Raw genomic sequence first — 17,255 nt, forward strand, 5'->3', positions numbered from 1 at the left:
AGCGAAGGACCTCCCGCCGAATTGCCGCCGCAGATCGCGATCGTGGCTTTTTTTTTTTTGCCGCTTGGGGCGGCAAAAACCCTGGAGCCGGCCCTGTCTGGGGGACCCAAATTGAGAATGGTATTTAAGAAAATATACATTTTTTACAGTCTGCATACACCAATGCAGAAAAACAGCTAGAGGGTTTCCCACCATCCGATGTTTTAAATCTCAACTCTTGTAAGTGCTCTAAAATCCAAATGATTACTCGGATTGCTTTGAAATTTGGAGTGTCTCACTGTGGCATGGGGTAACATTAGTGATCCAAATTTGGAGTCATTTGACAAAGGGGCTCCTGAGTTACAGGTATCCCCAAAAATGGTTTCCTTCTGCTGCCTTGCACTGTTAAACTGAGAGGTACTATTGACTTGATGAGTCACAGACCTCGTTGAGACTGGTGGCTCTGCACTAACCCTTCCAATAACACAACTGAGGATATGTGAATCACAAGCGCCCCATTCTCTCCCCAAGAGAAAAGTAATTTTGGACTGAGTGGCCAGAAGTCGCTGCAATGTGTGATTCATGGGTGGCAGTTTTATTTTGGGATGAATGTAATCAAAGTATTCAGAAGAAGAAAAAAAAAATCAGACATGTGAATGCTTCCTGGGAGGGGAGGAATATTAGGGGACAGAGAAGTAGGGGAATAGGGGGATAAGGGTTTGGGGCTGCAGTGAGGGGAGGGGGAATAAATGCAGATGGGTGGCAGGGCAGAGGAGAGAGGTTGGTGGCTCAGGTGAGTGAGGCATGAGGATGAGGGGTCTGAAAGGAGATGTGGGGGTGAGTGGCAGGGAAACTGGGGGGCAATAGGAACAGGGGCACCTGTTAACCCCACATTCTTGCCCCACTATGGATCTGGATGATAGGCAAGCCTTAGACTGGCTGTTTGAAAAACTGATATTTTACTAGCCCCACAGGGGGAAGGCCAGGGTGGAGGCAAGTGGCTAGTACCTGATCTCAGGGCAGATTAATGTGATGTTTCCACAGACAAACAGCACAGAGGATTGGAACTGACAGTGCAGGTACCTTGATAGCTAAGGGGGAAAAAAAACAACATGTGCAGGGCTAGCGTTGCCAATGTGTGGATTCTGGGCAATTCCTAGATTACAAGGTTACAGACATTTTTGGGACAGCAAGGAGTACACCATGACATGGGGACTGCTAACTACAGGCTTATTTGAGTGGATGCCTGCACTGGCATAATATTTTTCGCACTCTGCAGCAGTGACTTAAAAGGTGATGATTTACCTGACGTTGTGATGACTCACTCAGGCAGAAATGATCTGGGACTTATTTCTGATGTACAATGTATGAGAGCAGATTTGGACCACATCACAGAAGTATGTCCAGGAGCTGTGATAGTTTTCTCTGATTTGGTTAAGTGTCTGAATAATTGCTACAGTGATGATATGAAAGCTATTTTAGGTGCTGGAAGAACATTAATCAGGAAATTGGAGGGTTCATGGCTGACTGGAAAATGTACTATCTGGCATATAAACATTACAAGCGCTGACACCTCACTGTTCTTGGAGAGAGGGTACATCTATTGGATAGAGCTCAGAGGATCTCTTTCTCAAATATATAAAGTCAGTATTTTGGAACATATATCCTGTCTGTGATTTGTCTCACTGGCCTTGTCACAAACTCCCCCCCCCCCACACACCCATTTTGACACATGACCAGGAACACCATTCTACAGTAGCTGTAATTGTCCTTTACTACGGCAATGCATGCAAGTTGGGTTATTGGAGGGGGGAAATATCAGCAACAGAAATGTTTGCATACCAGGGAATGAGGACTTCAAGAAGATGTGTTCCCTGCTTACACTGGGAGGCCTGGGTACAGTAGTGGGGAGGGGACTAGGTTGGAGGGGAATGGGTTAGTGGCAGGGCTGGGGAGGTGGGCCAAAGCAGAGCAGGTGGGGTCCTGCTGATGTGTACGTGTGTGGGGTGACTGGCTGGCTTGGTATGATGGTACAACTACCTAAATGATTACTAACTCCTATCAATGACATATATTTTCCTGTTAAAAATAACTACAAAATCCAGCAGCAAACAACTAAATTAACACAGAGTTAAGATTGCTTGGTGATATGTTGTTGCCTTGTAGAATGCTGAGTTGAGCAAAACTCAAACTTCTGAAAACCAGGGAACACACAGTTAAGGTTGCCCATGCAGTGAGGGGAGGGAGAATAAATGCAGATGGGTGGCAGGGCAGAGGAGAGAGGTTGGTGGCTCAGGTGAGTGAGGCATGAGGCCCATGCAACCTTAACTCTACCCTCTTTCAGCATTGCACCAATTTGCCCCGTAGACACATATACCTTTACTCTAATAACCCAACAGTTGCTGAAATGTACAAGCTCTTCATCTCCTTTTACAACCTATTCATTCTCAGCCACAGGCAGGGCTGGTGCTTTCATTTAGGCAACCTAGGAGGTTGCCTAGGGCACCAGGATTTGGGGGGGCAGCATTTTGCCGCCCTTGGTGGCAATTCGGCGGCGGGGGAGTCCTTCCACGCTCCAGGTCTTCGGCGGCAATTCTGCGGCGGGTCCTTCACTTGCTCCGGGACCCGCCACCGAAGTGCCCCGAAGACCAGGAGCGAGGAAGGACCCCCTGACACCAACTACACTCATATTACCTGGAGTTCATGCAGATAACAAATGCTTAGAATGCTCTCATACCCCAGCTCACTACTGACAATACTCTTTGTAATAAAACCCCTTCCCCTGGTAATTATATAACACACACAATTCTGCAGTGAAATGAAGATACACATGCAGCTCTTCCCTTTGCTCACATGCATCAGAGTCCAAAACATATATCTCGTCATATCATAATCACATCTCTGTTACATGCCTCAAAGTAATCCACACATGTCCTCATATCACAGACACACCTTTACCAACGGGACGGGGGACAATGGATTAGCATTCATGACACATCTCCCATAAGTAACCAGTTGCAGCTTGTCTGCGGACTGGAGAAACGGATGATCCAACGAGCAGACAGAATTCGAGGATTACCACAACTCTCGGTCAACCGATCAAACGAATTCCAGACAATGATTCTGAACCAGTTTTGTACCAGAAATTGAATTTGTGCTGCAGCAGAATTTTGGTGGCGTTTTCAAGACAGTTCACTGTGTCAATGTGGGCAGCCACAAACCATGACACACATTGTTGAGGACTGCAAAATTACTCAACTTCCTAGAGATCTTCGTGCCTTTAATATTGCTGATAAGAACACTGTGGCTTGGCTTGATTGACTTGAATATGCCAAATAAATAAACCAAGGAGACCCAACCACTGCCTCCACCAGTAGGTATGACTAACACACTGACTGCACATGGAGTGCAAATAATTCCCATTGGCTACTGCCAGCTCCAAGGGACCAAAAAAAGGTAGGTAGCAGGGGGTATGTTCCTCCCCCCCCCCATCTTTTTTTGTCCTTTAATAGATGGTGTCCTGTGGGTGAGAGTAAATGGGCTGTGAAAGGTGATGAAGAGCTTATACCTTTCAGCAACTGTGGGGTTATCAGAATAAAGGTATGTGTGTTAATGGGGCATTTCTTGGTTTTCAGAAGTCTGAATTTTGCTCAACTCAGTATTCTGCAAGGCGATAATATACCATCAAGGAACCTTAACTCTGCATTAACATAGTTGGGTTTTTTTGCCATTAAATAGAATATGTTTCAGTGGTTTTTCCTTGTGTGAATGTTTTAAAGGATTCAGATGCAATTGGAAGAAAGATACAGAGCAGACCAGATTTACAAAGCTTAGAAAAAAACAAGCATCCATCTCACTTACTCTTATGGAGAATCAATTGATTTATGCACTATCAAAATCTAGAGAGAGTGAGTGTGAGCATGACACACACTGACTAGATCAGTTTGCAACTCCCCAGGTGAGGTCACCTGTGGGAACACTCAAAACAGAATATCCACCATGTTTATATATCTTGAAAAGCTGCCCAGTAGCTTTTGCTGAGCAGGGGAAGGGCAGGGAACATGAGGGGGCTGGATATATGTGGTCTGAGCATCAGTGCCAGGAGAACATGGAAGATGGAGGGGGACACAGCTTCTGTTCATGTACTTCTCACTCTACAGAAACTATTTGTTTTGCTGATTTGTTGGGAGAGTTTGAGCCCAAGGAAGAATTGTTGAGTGGAAAGCAGCCAGGAAAAATCCCATCCAGTTTATTTACTAGAAACGGTGTGAAACAACTACTCTATTGACCCACCTCCAATGCTTCCTCACAAGATTTATTGTAACTCATGAGCAAGTTTGACATACGAATCTTGGGGAAAAAACTTCCCATAAATAAAAGCACCAACTGAAAAGAGCAGCCAGCTTCCTCAATTCATTCAAACCCAGTAAAGTGGCAGCTCCTTCCCACTCCCCTTCACCTTGCACTTATTAAGGCCATTTACCCCAGACAGAGGCTTTAATAACAGGATCAGAGCAGCCATCTGAAAAGTTTAACAGAATAGTTAAGGATAAACTTGATTCAGCTGCAATCTCCAGGGTTCCTGCAAATGGTCCAGCTGGCACCAAGTCCCCCTGACTCATTTGCTAGGACAAACTACACCAGTCTGATCTCAAATGGGAAGTTTTCAGTTTAACACTGCTAATGAGATGCTATGACAGCTGCTGAATACAAGCTCCCCATATCCCAGGGTTTGGCGTTCACCTGCCCCTCTCCATACATAACTAGCTGCCACTAAATCTCAGGATCCCATGTGCACTGGAGGCAGCACATGTTCATTTTTTCAAAACGGGACAAGAAGAGCTAGGCTTGCATTTGTGGATTCATTTGGCTTAAATTCTCCTACCTTCTCACTTTTTCTAACTTTCAGATTTTCTACCTAGTTTTTGCATTTTTTTTGCAAAATGCAAAAAAAGTACTTGAGTCACTTATTCTTAGTGATCAGCTTTAACCTTATCGAAGAAAAAGGGTCTTAGATCAATCTAAAGACAAGACAATACCTGCAGGAGTTTGTTGAATGCTAGGCTGCTCAATTCCATGGAAATGTGTTTCTCTTTCTTCTGGCAAATTCTTGGCTGTAGAAGGAAATGATACAATTGCCACAATGTTGGTTACAGAACCACTAGAAAATGTTTCAGTTCCCCATGATTAAGGATGGAGAAAGTTCTGGATTTTTTTTTTTTTAAGTTGATGGCAGTGTCGTGGGTAAATGTTCAAATTTCACAGAATATGCATGGCTGCCAAGTCCCCACCCCCACCCTGAACTGTTGTGATTTTCCAACAGAGGGAGAGTTGGCAGTGGGAATTTCCTTTTCTGCTTCCTCTCTGAGGCTGTGGCTGCTTGTGGGCGGTTAGCGGGCCAGCCCTAACCTATGGAGTGTAGAGGGGACAACAGGATGTCTCACCAACAACCAAGGTGAGGAACAAGGCTGTGGAGTGAGAGCCAGCTCAGCATGTGCAGATGAACCACATGGTGCCAGCCCAGCCCAGGGCAGGGATCGGAGCCTGGCTCATTCTGTCCTCAGCTCTGGCCCAGGTCGCCCCTGCTGCTTCCTCTCTGCCCTACTGTGGCCCTCACAGCCCTTGGGGAGACACCTCAGTGCCATCTGGAAAGGAGCGGAGACTGGAATCAATCCCCACACTGTAACCAGCACAGCATTCAGCACTGCCACCACTTAGAACACAGGCAGGTCAGTGTATGGGTGTATGGGGGGGGGGGGGTTTGCCATGGTGTGAGGGGGCCCTGCCCCACCAAGGGGAGAAAGGTGGTGGGATGGATCTGCCTCAGCTCCTAGCCAGCTGGCACAGTGGTGTCTCCCTAGGGTTGCCAACTCTGATTGGATATATTCCAGGAGGTTTCATCACAATACATAATCTGTAATTAAAGATTAATCTTTAATTCCTGGAGACTCCAGGACAATCCTGAAGGGTTAGTAACCCTATGTCTCTCCTCCAGGCCTGCAGGGGCCACAGTGAAGTGGGCCAGGCCAGGGCTCCTAATTGCCATGTTGTCAGTGCTGACCCACTCTCCCCGCTGGCCATACAGGAAGCAGCGGTTGGCAGCTGGCGCTGAGGGTGAAGCGAGACAAGCCCTGATCCTTTGCCCAGGCAGGACTGGGCCGGACCAGATTCAACCACATGGTGCCATCTACACACAGTTGGCTTTGTCTGCTCATCCAGGTGGCGTTCATCACCCTGTCCATTGTTGAGGACACCCACCTGCCCATCACACCCACCACTTCACTGCCTGCCTCTGGCATGGGACTGGCCCGCTAATGCCCCATGAGCAGCTGTAGCCTCAGTGGGGAGGTAGAAGAGGGGTACCCATCTCTGCTTCCTCACTGTTGGAGAACAAATCACAGTATTGGGCTAATTTTGGGATTTCTGTGCAGTCCATGAAACCATGATTTTCACAGTGCCCTACCCATGATCCAGCACAGTTTGTCAAATTGCCACACTGCACCTGATGAAAGCACATGCGATATCTTTCAGAGATCTCTCACAGGGCTCATTTATATCTGGAGACATCACTGTGGATGAATATAAATGGAGCCACTGAAATTCCTTGAGGTTCTTTTTGACTGGTCCTTTCGTCCTTGAGATATGCAAACCCAACTGTGACCATTTCAGCACAGCAGGAAACTGGCAACTCTACCGAATGCAAGGACCAGCTCATGTGTAGGACAGGGAGCTACCTTTTCACTTTTGGAGATGGAGTTCAAATCCTCCACTTGTCCACATCAGACACAATTTAATCAGCAGACCTTGTTCAGGAGAGGTTGTGGACTGCCTTGGCTAACTTGTAACACCAGAACAGGAAACTGAATGGAACTTACAGGCAGAACATTGAGACATAGGTATCTGCTCTATCCTTGTATTATTCCTGCAGGATGCTACCTCCATCTGGCAATGGTTCTGATAAATCATCCCATCTGATCCACACACTGGCTCCCCATCATAGCCACAGTCCCGGGAGCACATGCACTGCTCAAAATACTCATCTTCTAAACAGCCAAAAACATTGTTGCATGGCCCAGAGTGAACAAAACCTGAAATGCAAGCAGGAACATCAGAAGCAGAGGAAAGAGGATATTTTTATTGTTTTTTTTCTTGTGCTTCCTAGACGTTTTTTTTTTCCTTATAAAAATTCCCTGCAGCTTCTCAACAGGAGTTTATGAATTTACTGAAGCTGTGGGAATAGACCAGCAACAATGGCTCTAATACTTCAAGTCTGTATATGGTACAGCTCTCCCCCACACACACCAATTTGTGCATCACATGGGACAGAAAGAAATAGGTAGTCTTGGAAGAAGTTATTGTCATGGCAGACACATGAAACTACTCTGTCTTTCTACATAATTAACTTGTGGAACTCTCTGCCACAAGTTGTTATTGAGGTCAAGAACTTAGGATAAAAAAATCGCAACATTTATATGAATGAATAATAGCAGCATCCACAATTAAGATAAAAGATTAAGAAAATTATAAGGGACATAAGGCTTCATTTTCAGTGCATAACCCAACCAATAACTGACAGAGATCGGGAGGAAACTTCCCTCATTAGGAGATTATTCCATAATTGTACATTACTTGTCCTTCTGGGAAAAAAAAAAAAAGCAACATGTACTAGCTACTGATGGTGACAGAAGACCAAATTAAATGCATCATTGGTCTGATTCGCTGTAGTCATTTCTATGCTCATCACAGGCATTTAAAAACTACCCACTACTGAAGCCCCTAGACACTGAAATAAACCTCTTTTTAAAGCCCCCACTCTCAGTTCTGAATTCCCAAGCTATACACATTTTGGATTCCGCTTTCAGAGATTGCCAGCTCATCTTTGCTGCAACTTACCAACCCAATGATTGGCTGAGCTTTCCACCTCATTGCACGTTGGCCCATCACAGAGCTCCCGAGCCAGGGGGCTGTTTTCACTCACATTGTAGAAACGAGTCGCTTCGAAAGCTACAGAGCAGCAAGAATGACAAATTATAAACAAGCCATGCGGCTAGGGCTTTAGCATTAGCAAAATCCAAAGACAAACAGCACATACCTGGCTCATAGTAATCATACACTTTGATGGGGACAGGGGCAGTTTTCCCAACTATATACTCTCTGAAGGCTTGAAATTTTACACAGGTCATGCACTGGCTAGGAATCTGCACAAAGGGCATAAGAGTTTTAGTTTAACATGGTCTGCAGTTCTAAAAGTCAGTGGAGTAAGCCAGCTGCTTAATGCTATACAGTGTGCACCATTTAACTCAACTCTCACTGTGCTAGATACCTGCACTAACCAAGGTACCTTCCAATACCAAGCTGTTTACTGTGCTGAGACAAGTGTGGCATAAAAACATAGATCAGTAAGATACAGGTCCAGCTGAGTCCTGTGTAAGGCACATCCTGCACTGGGGGCAGTGTGTCAGCGCCACAAACTCAGCCTGGCAGCTGAAACCCAAGCTGTGTTCTCTGGCTTGTGCATCAGCATCATCAATCATAAACTGTTCTGCAAATGGAATTTAGTTAAAGATTCTGTTGCGTATGAGCAAGGCAGAAAAGACACCAGCTCCCTCTCCCAGGTATGCACTGATTTGCAGGTCCGATTAAAGTTTGTACTGAGATCCTCATCTGCAAGGAGCTATCAAAGGCAAAGTATTTGTTATTTTATTTAAGCCTGATCCACTGATCATTTCTCTCTCCTTATCCTAACATAGAAAAATAATAAAATCATACACAAAGTCATTACCTCATCAAAATAAAAAAGGATTTTTCTTCCATCAACTTCATATCTTTTTAATCCAATTTGCTTGTTCATTAATAACTGGAAGGAAATTAAGAGGTTTATCATAAACTCATTTTATGGAAAATATTTTGCAGTCAACAGAAAAACAAAGCTTTCCAAAGTGCTTAGGAAACACCTGATCAGAACCTAAAGAAAACACAACTTCTCTTTGTTGGAAAATTACCTTGGAGGATGAGGTGCTGGTGGTCCAGCAATCAGGGTCACAGGTGCCTCCAGATAAACCAGGAGGAAATTAAGTTTGTGTTTTTCTGATGCGATCTGTCTATGGTGTGAAGTGTCCTGTGAGGTGCAACATGTTATGGTGCAGCACTTGCTAGTTATTGGGGGCCATGCTTATCCCCACAGGAACTCATCTAATATTTCATCCATAATCTAACTGAGTAGCTCCTGGATTATTTTCAGTACCAAGGCTCAAGCAGGACCCCAGACACCCCAAAACACTTGCTAGAGTGCAGTCTCTTGTTTACACTCCCTCAGTCTGCCAGGGAATTATGCCGATGGACCGCACTGGGTATTAAAGGCCCCCTCCCTCCATTGCTGCTGGCTCAAACAACTCAAAACATTCTTCTGCCAGGAAAATTAATCCTTACATTTGAAAAGAGCAGCCATCTGAAAGAGCCCTCGGCACCCCCCCTCGAGATAAGGAGGTCAGGCCAAGCCCCTACTATTCACCTTCTCTACCTCTGGAGCCACAGGGAATCGCAGTACACATTGTGCTAGCCAGGCACCTATGCTTATTCTGCACATGCTCATCAATTACTGTACTGTGATGATCTGCAAACACTGGGGATTTCAGAGCAAGACCCACACCTAAAGTGCTGGCTCCCTGAAATCCACGTCATCTGGCGTTGTTCATCAGTGTCCCGAGAGCTGTTCTCCCTGTGCTGTGTGTGCAGCAGGATTACTACCCTTATGGAAAAGTTCAAGAGAATTTATCAGAAAATAACATGACTATTGAATGAATGAGCCATTCCACAGAAACAGATAATTATATCCCTACTACAGAATGCTATAGGATGCCTCATAGGTCCATAGAAAGGGTCTTGCTCCCTATTAAATTCTATAGGTTTAAACCATTTCTAATCAGATTCCTATTAAATCCACTGGAGTGATGTCCAGTGGATTAGAAGAAGTCTGGATGCTTGGGTTCTATTCCCAACTGTGCTCTGTGTGATTTTAGGCAACTCCCTTAACCTCTCTGTTGATCCATTTGTGATATGAGAACAATATTTTTCATACAACTCTTAAAATACTATTCCTAAAGTGCTTTGAGAACCCAGGATTAATGCCCAATGGAAAGGAGGGCAAGGCATTATTATTATTTGTTAAGAGATACAATGTGGGGCTACAAGCACATGCACTGCAATTCACCCAACCTGCTACTAATATTTGTAGCTGTGAATTTCTTTAGTGTGCTGCTCAGAGCTGTAAAACCCTGCGCACAGCTTCCTGCTATTACTGTAACAAGAAAAGGAACATGTGTTTAAGTCCCACACAATATGGAAAGGGCCAATTTAATTTGTCCGTATAATTTTAGGGGCCTGGTGGTGGCTGTTATTACTCAGCCATGGACGGCTGCAGACAGCCCTTTTATGAGGGCTCGGTGAGACTGGCGCCACCGGGAAATGCTCTGCTCAGCTAAAGTTGCATTTTTTTGGTGAAGTTTGATATGCCAGCCTGTGGTGACCCCTGACCTTGTCGACACCCAGCACTATTAGGAGGATTTGTTGCTACACAGTAAGGGGGGCTGCCTCTTCATTAACCATCCCCATCCCCAGAGCTCCATGGGAATCCCCTCTGTGCACATTATTCCCTTGTGAGTGCAAACACCTAACGAGGAAAGCTGATTTATAAAACCCCCTAGGACATGGGGGTAAGTGCATGGGGTGGGGGAAGAGAGTGGGAGCAGCAAGAAAACACAGAGATAGGAATGTCTTGAGTCTCTAATGACAAATAAAGTGGTCCAAACAAGAGGCACATTTGGGGCTATGTGTTAAAAAGAGCAGCCTCCTTTTGTAGGCACAATTTGCATGCACATTTTGTGTCACAACTGAACTGCAAGTGCATATCTGTGCAATGCCTCCAAGTGCAACAGGTGTGAGAATTGAGATCTCCACCTACAGTTCATTTTTGTGGGTGCAAATTGCACCTGCAGAAAGGGAGACTGGGCCACAGACCTTTGCAAATTGCTCCCTGAAGGAGTTATATCTTTTAGCTGCATGACTCCTTTTATCTGCAGTGGGAATCACTCAGCTGCAGCCCCAGAGAAGGCTGTGGGAATGGACTGCTCAGCACCTTCTCCCATACAAACAACTGTTTCCTCAGACAGGGGTGCTGTCTGCAGAGTGTTTGGTTCAGAGGACTTGCAGACTGGTTGAATCTGAATCAGCTCCCGGGCAGTAAGAGCTATGCAAATCGCAGTGCTGCTTCCAAAGGCAAGAGGCTGGAGCGGCCCGCAGTTAAATCTCTCTCAGCACAGATGTTTCATGCTCTGGGTGCTTCATGGGTTCAATCTTCACATCAAGAAGCAAGTGTAATCAACTCTCCCCCCGCCCCCCCAAGCAATAGGGAAAGAAAATTATCTGTTACTCTATGGAACCAGCATCTTAAAGGGCATACCCCTCCCTCCACCCCCAAACAACAATAGACCATTGGTGAACTGAGATCCTTTACTGCCTCCCCTCCCTAACAGAAACCCTGGGGGTACTGGGAACAGGGGAGATCATGATCTAGGGAAAGGGGAGATGGGAAAGGCCACCACAAACACATTTGTTTATAGGGAGGAAGCAAAGACAGACCTTTGTGCCCAGTGCTTGAGAAATGCCTGTGTGTGCCTAATGTGTTGGAGAGATCATTCAGCTGTGACAGGGGAGGGATATTAAACTCGCATACGATGCTTCCCAGATATAATGTATTTAACAATACATCCAGTGTGGGTCGGTCTTTGACCCCTTCTCTACTCCGGCTTGGATATGTTCCCCATTTTGTTCTGTTCTGTCCCCCAGGATGCACGTCAGCATTTGGAAGGGAGACCTGCAGCGCCTCGACATTGGCATGAGGGTGCTAAATGGGACACCCGAATCCCTGGGGTCCCACGTGTCTCAAATATTCTGTGGCAGATTTGTGGTGCAGTGCCCAAAGCTTGTTATGACCACCCACTGGAAGGCTAAGGCCTTTCTGACTCATCCATCATTAAAGTGCCTGGGTGCTGAATAGAACAGTTAGCATGTACAGGCCACTTCGCATGTGCCATGCACTGTGCGATTATTAACTAATTGCCAGAGTAGTCATTCCTGTGAGGCAAGTAAGTATTATCCTTATTTTACAGATGAAGGATATTGGGGCACAGAGAGAAGAAGTGACCGGCTAAGATCACACAGTGAATCCGTGGGGGAACTGGGATTAAAACTCAGGAGTTCCTGAATCCTAGATCAGTGGTTCTCAACCAGGGGTCCAGGGCCCCCTGGCAGGGTGCAAACAGCTTTCAGGGAATGCACCAAGCAGGGCCAGTGTTAGATTCGCTGGGGCCAGGGCAGAAAGCTGAAGCCCCGCCATGCGGGGCTGAAGTCTGGGGCCCTGAACTCTGCCACCTGGGTCTGAGGTCGAAGCCTGGGCAATTTAGCTTTGCGGGGCCCCCTGTGGTGTGCGGCCCTAGGCAACAGTCTTGCTTGCAACTCCCTAATGCTGGCTGTGGCTTTTATATGCAGAAAAAAGTTGTTGTGGCACAGGCAGGCCGTGAAGTTTTTATAACTTGTTGGGGGAGTCTCAGAAAGAAAAAAGCTTGAGAACCCCTGTCCTAGATCATGGTACATCCACTCTGGCGTTAACCACACATCAAACTACTAGTAAAGCTGGCTTTATTCAGAATGAGTGAAATTCACCCTGAGCAGAGTGCCAGCATAAACCACTAAGTCTTGATGGTGTGAGTACTGAACAGGCCCTGTGCTGGCCCTCTGTTCAGGAGTGGAATTGCTCCTACTTTAAAACTCTCTATCTATAGCTCTGTGCAGAACAAACCTCACTAATTCATTCCCTCCATGTACTAGAGAAACACTTGGCTGGCATAGCCATGAAATCAGTCTAATACCAGAACACAATTCTCTTGGCCAAAACCATTCTAGGATTAACTGACACATAAACCTTGCAGCCTCCAGAAAGTGTCAGCACCTGAAACCCCAAGAGGAAAATCCACCCCAGCGGCTCATTCCAATGTTCCTGTGCTGTGGGGAGGCGCAGGTTAGGCCAACACAGTGTGTCCTGGGTCCTGAGAGCTCCTACTGCTTCTTTAGCTGCATCAGGCCCTACCAGGAATATAAGGAGCCCCTGGGGTTGGCTTCTTAGCCCAATATGCCAGTGCTTTCTAGTGTTTCACTCCTTGCTTTTCCTGGACCTCTCTCAGACTCTTTTATACTATTTGCTTCAATTGCCCTTTTCAGTAACATATTCCAAAGATTTAGTCCCATTTGTGTAATGCAATTCTGTCCAACAGAGGAGCGCTCGCACTTCACTCCTGGTGTTTGATCCCCTCTCCAGTGTGAACAATTTATTGTTAGCAACAATCAGTCCCTTCCATTATTTTTGAAACCTCAGAGCCTCCTCTTCTGCAAGGAGAATAAGCCCAGCAACTCCCTTAGCCCTTACAGCTGGTATTCTCTCCATTGATCTGTATGTGCCCCCTTCAAAGTAATAGCCTCCTTCTTTCAGAACAGTATCAGCTCACCTATTCATCATCCATCCCTCTGGCTAACAGAGAAGAGGTCCTGACAGTGATTCCAACTGGGAATGTTACTATCTGCTCTAAAGCTGCCCTGCATCTCCTGTTCCTAAGCCAGTTTTCCACCCATATCCTTTTGCCTTTACTTATAGCACTTCCACAGGAAGTAATCCAAACGTAAACCAAGACCAACATAGGCCCCTCAGTTATTTCCTCACTATCTTCCACACAGCAATATGGAAGACTCCTGTTGGTGATATTTCCTTATACTGATATGCAACCTCCCATTACCTATAGGCAACATATGTACTACCCACACATCCTCTGCAGTCTGTGAAAAAGAAGCAGAAGAGAGGTTCAACATTACTATCTCTATAGCAAGGACTCTAGGGTTCCCCACAATTTGACCTGGGTTTTCCTGCACTTTCTACTCTGCTTTAGGCATTTATGATTGTTCCACTTGTTGCAGGGGAAAGAGAGAATCCCAGACTCAGGAATTAGCCGGTAAGTGAAAGAAAACTTAATTTTCAAATGCATATATTTAAAACACAGCAGATTGGAGATTCCAAGGGTGCACACACACTGTATCCTGCTACCCATATTTACAAAACCTTTTCCATTTTCTTTTAAAGTAAATGCTCCATGCATTACAGGCGTATATATCTGCACAAAAACAAGTATACATGCTCCCCTAATACATAAAAGGTCAAATTCTATTCTCAGATACTAACAAACAATCTCACTGGCTTCAGTGACAGTTATGTGAGAGTATCTGAGGACAAGTTTTGACTCAAACTGCAGCCCTCTGAAGATGCACATAATGGCTTCATCTTCACTGGGGGGGGGGAAAGGTGCATTCTCAACTCAAATTAACTAACTTGAGGTACAATCCTAGTGAAGACAAGGCAGTTTGTAGTCTTCACGTGAGTTAGAAAGTCAAATTAAACTGCCTTGTCTTCAGTAGAATTGTACCTTGTTAGTTAACTTGAGTTATGAACACAGCTTTTTCCCCCCACGGAAAAGACAAGGCCATTAAAGGAAGAGGTCTGTTGTGTAGAGAAATTCCTGATTAGCTCTTTTGCTGTTTCTCAGAGATAGCATGTTAGTTCCTTTTCTCTCTTCAGATAGAGCGTCACTAACAATTTTATTTATAATATCAAAAAGCAATGAAAACAGTGTAATGCTGCAACAAAGCCTAAAGCGAATCTGAAGATTGTAGTTCCTCCCTTCTAGAGGGCTGGCTGGGCAAGAGGCACATTCTGTCCACCTCAGTTTGGCTTGCAATAAACATGATGTTCTCCCAGAAAAAAAAATTCCAAGACACAGAGCCTCCAATGAAATCGAATCCAGATGTTGGAGATAATACAGCCCCTAAGAAGCCATAAACAGCTCCTGTTGGAGCACATTTTCACTTCAGCTTTTCCAAATGAGTCTCATTTAATTACCATGAGCCATGCACAGTAATAAAGGCTTATTTGGCTGAGTTAGGTAAATTTGTTAATCTTACTCAGAACATCTGTTTCCCCACTTCAGATAAATATTTTCTGACAAGTGAAATCTGCAACCCTCTGATTTTAATTACATCTCTTCTCACATAATATGGCATTTACCTCCACAAGCGCCTCAAAGGGAATCCCTGCTAATGAAAGAGCCAAGGCCAACCCCTAAGCACATGCTCTGCACTCTGATCACAACATCTTACCTGCTCCAGGCTCTCAATATCTGCTCGGAAACCTGAGAACAAGGGCACCTCCAAGACAGCCATATTTGACGATCCCGAATGCAGCCACCTTCCCAAGGGGGATAAAAAGAGAGAGAATAAAGTTAGGACCTGAGTTAAACCATACCTGGAGCAGTTGGGGATGAAGCAGACTTGAGACAGACGCTTTCAAAGAAAAGTTACACCCAAGGTCTAGGAGAAGAAGATACCTAATCCCAACTGAAGGGCTTGCTAAAAGCCACATTCTCTTTAGTTTTATAAAAGCTGCTTGTGACAGGTTGGACCCCGCTTCTGGGATGCCACCTGATATGCTGGGGTTTAACTGATCCTCCCCTGCGAAATCAGCCTGGGTTCCGTCTCCCTGCTGTGCTGAATTAGGCTCTCTTGTAGCACACACACAGGTAGGGCCACACCCTGCTGCAGACACAGACTGAAGTCAGTTCTGTGTGAGAGGGCTCCCTCCCCCAGCACTCACGTGTCCACCCCTTTTGGGAGACAAATCCAAAATACTACTGTCTTGCACTGAATAGAAATATTTGTACAGTGCAAGCTCATAAAATTCACCCTCTTCCTCAATGTGAAGAGAGATGTGCATGACTTCTTGCCCCCCCCTTTAGAAATTACAGAAATTGGTTTTAATAATAAACAAAACAACTTTTATTAACTACAAAAGGTGAATTTTAAGTGAATATAAGAGATAACAGACAGAACAAAGCAGATTACTGAGCAAATAAAACAAAGTACGCAAGCTAAGATCAATATACTTGAGAAACAGGTTATAAAATGTAATTCCTTACCCTAAATATTATTTTAGTCAGGTTGCAAAGTTTCTGTAGTTCAGAATTCCAGTTATATTTCTTTTCAGACTGGACCCCTGTCTCAGTCTGGACTCCCCCCCCGCCGCCTTCCCTTCAGGTGGCTTTAGCACTCTTCTTGGGCAGACAGGCCATGGAGACGAGGAGTCCTGTTTGCCTTCCTCCCCATCCTTAAATAGGATTTACATAAGGCGGGAATCCTTTGTTTCCCAAACTTGACACATACACCCTTCCCTTCCAGTGGAAAGTTACAAAAAGTCCCAGGTAATGTTTAGTATCAGGTGACAAGACCACCTGACCTAGTAGTGTCACAGTTAATTCCCCCCCCCCGCCCCCCAGGAGGGAGAGAGATTAGTATCTTCATGGTTTTGTTGTTCCTTCCTGATGGCTCATCAAATTTGATGGCCTGTCCTCTGGTGGGTGTCTTCCCAATACACCACCAGTTGTAATTGTTACATAGTCCATATTCCTAACTTTAGATACAGACATGATACATGCATACAAACTGAATAATCACATCCCAGTAAATCATAGCCTTTCCAAGGATACCTTACAAGATCCATCTTGCATAAAGTATATCTTAGTTATGTTATATCCATATTATAAGCATATTTCCATAAAGAATATGGAGTGTAATGTCACACTCCTCTCTGCTTTTGCTAGCCAAAAATTAAGTGCAGCCCATAGAGCACAAAGATGTGGGAAGGCAGGCAGAAGAGGAGGAGAAGGATACAGTCTATCATGGGGCTGCTAGGCTAATTATTAATTATTGGACATCACTGGGCAAGTGCGCTGCTGACAGAGGGAAATGGCCCCTTGTGGGAGGAAATGCTTCTGCTTCTCCCTCAAGTGGCCTGCTGGGAATGGGTTAAGGCATAAGAAAGAGTAGTCCCTGGATTGGTGACCTTGGCACACATGTGCAACGTATATTGCAAACAACAAACAACGCAGAAAGGTAGCTCAGACATGCAGCAGCTCTGCACAGACCCACTTTTGTGGATGGGGGGCATTCTAGGCACTAACAGGGCCTCTGAATCCCTTTCCCCAGCCCTGCACTTAGATATCAGGGTAATGGGTAATTAAAAATACACAGACTCGCTTCAGATAATGCCCATGTCTTGTGACCCTGGACAAGATGGAAATTCAGCCACCTCTACATGGAATAACTCAGCCTGAGGGTCACCACTT

General features: G+C 45.3%; 1 protein-coding gene across 1 annotated transcript in view; it reads right to left on the minus strand.

Annotated features, from left to right (window-relative positions):
* The window catches only part of CPAMD8 (C3 and PZP like alpha-2-macroglobulin domain containing 8), a 93,086-nt gene that overhangs the window by 7,274 nt on the left and 68,557 nt on the right, over nt 1-17,255 (minus strand). Inside the window, exons 36-41 of the mRNA XM_024194256.3 lie at nt 15,235-15,322; nt 8,762-8,836; nt 8,072-8,177; nt 7,873-7,983; nt 6,855-7,067; nt 5,019-5,093 (exon numbers count right to left, since the gene is read on the minus strand). Of these exons, the coding sequence (XP_024050024.1) occupies nt 5,019-5,093; nt 6,855-7,067; nt 7,873-7,983; nt 8,072-8,177; nt 8,762-8,836; nt 15,235-15,322 (668 nt within the window). The remainder of the gene's footprint in view (nt 1-5,018; nt 5,094-6,854; nt 7,068-7,872; nt 7,984-8,071; nt 8,178-8,761; nt 8,837-15,234; nt 15,323-17,255) is intronic.

Source organism: Terrapene carolina, unplaced genomic scaffold (assembly GCF_002925995.2).
Source record: "Terrapene carolina triunguis isolate 2854851 unplaced genomic scaffold, T_m_triunguis-2.0 Scaffold194, whole genome shotgun sequence".
Lineage (NCBI taxonomy): Eukaryota > Metazoa > Chordata > Testudines > Emydidae > Terrapene > Terrapene triunguis.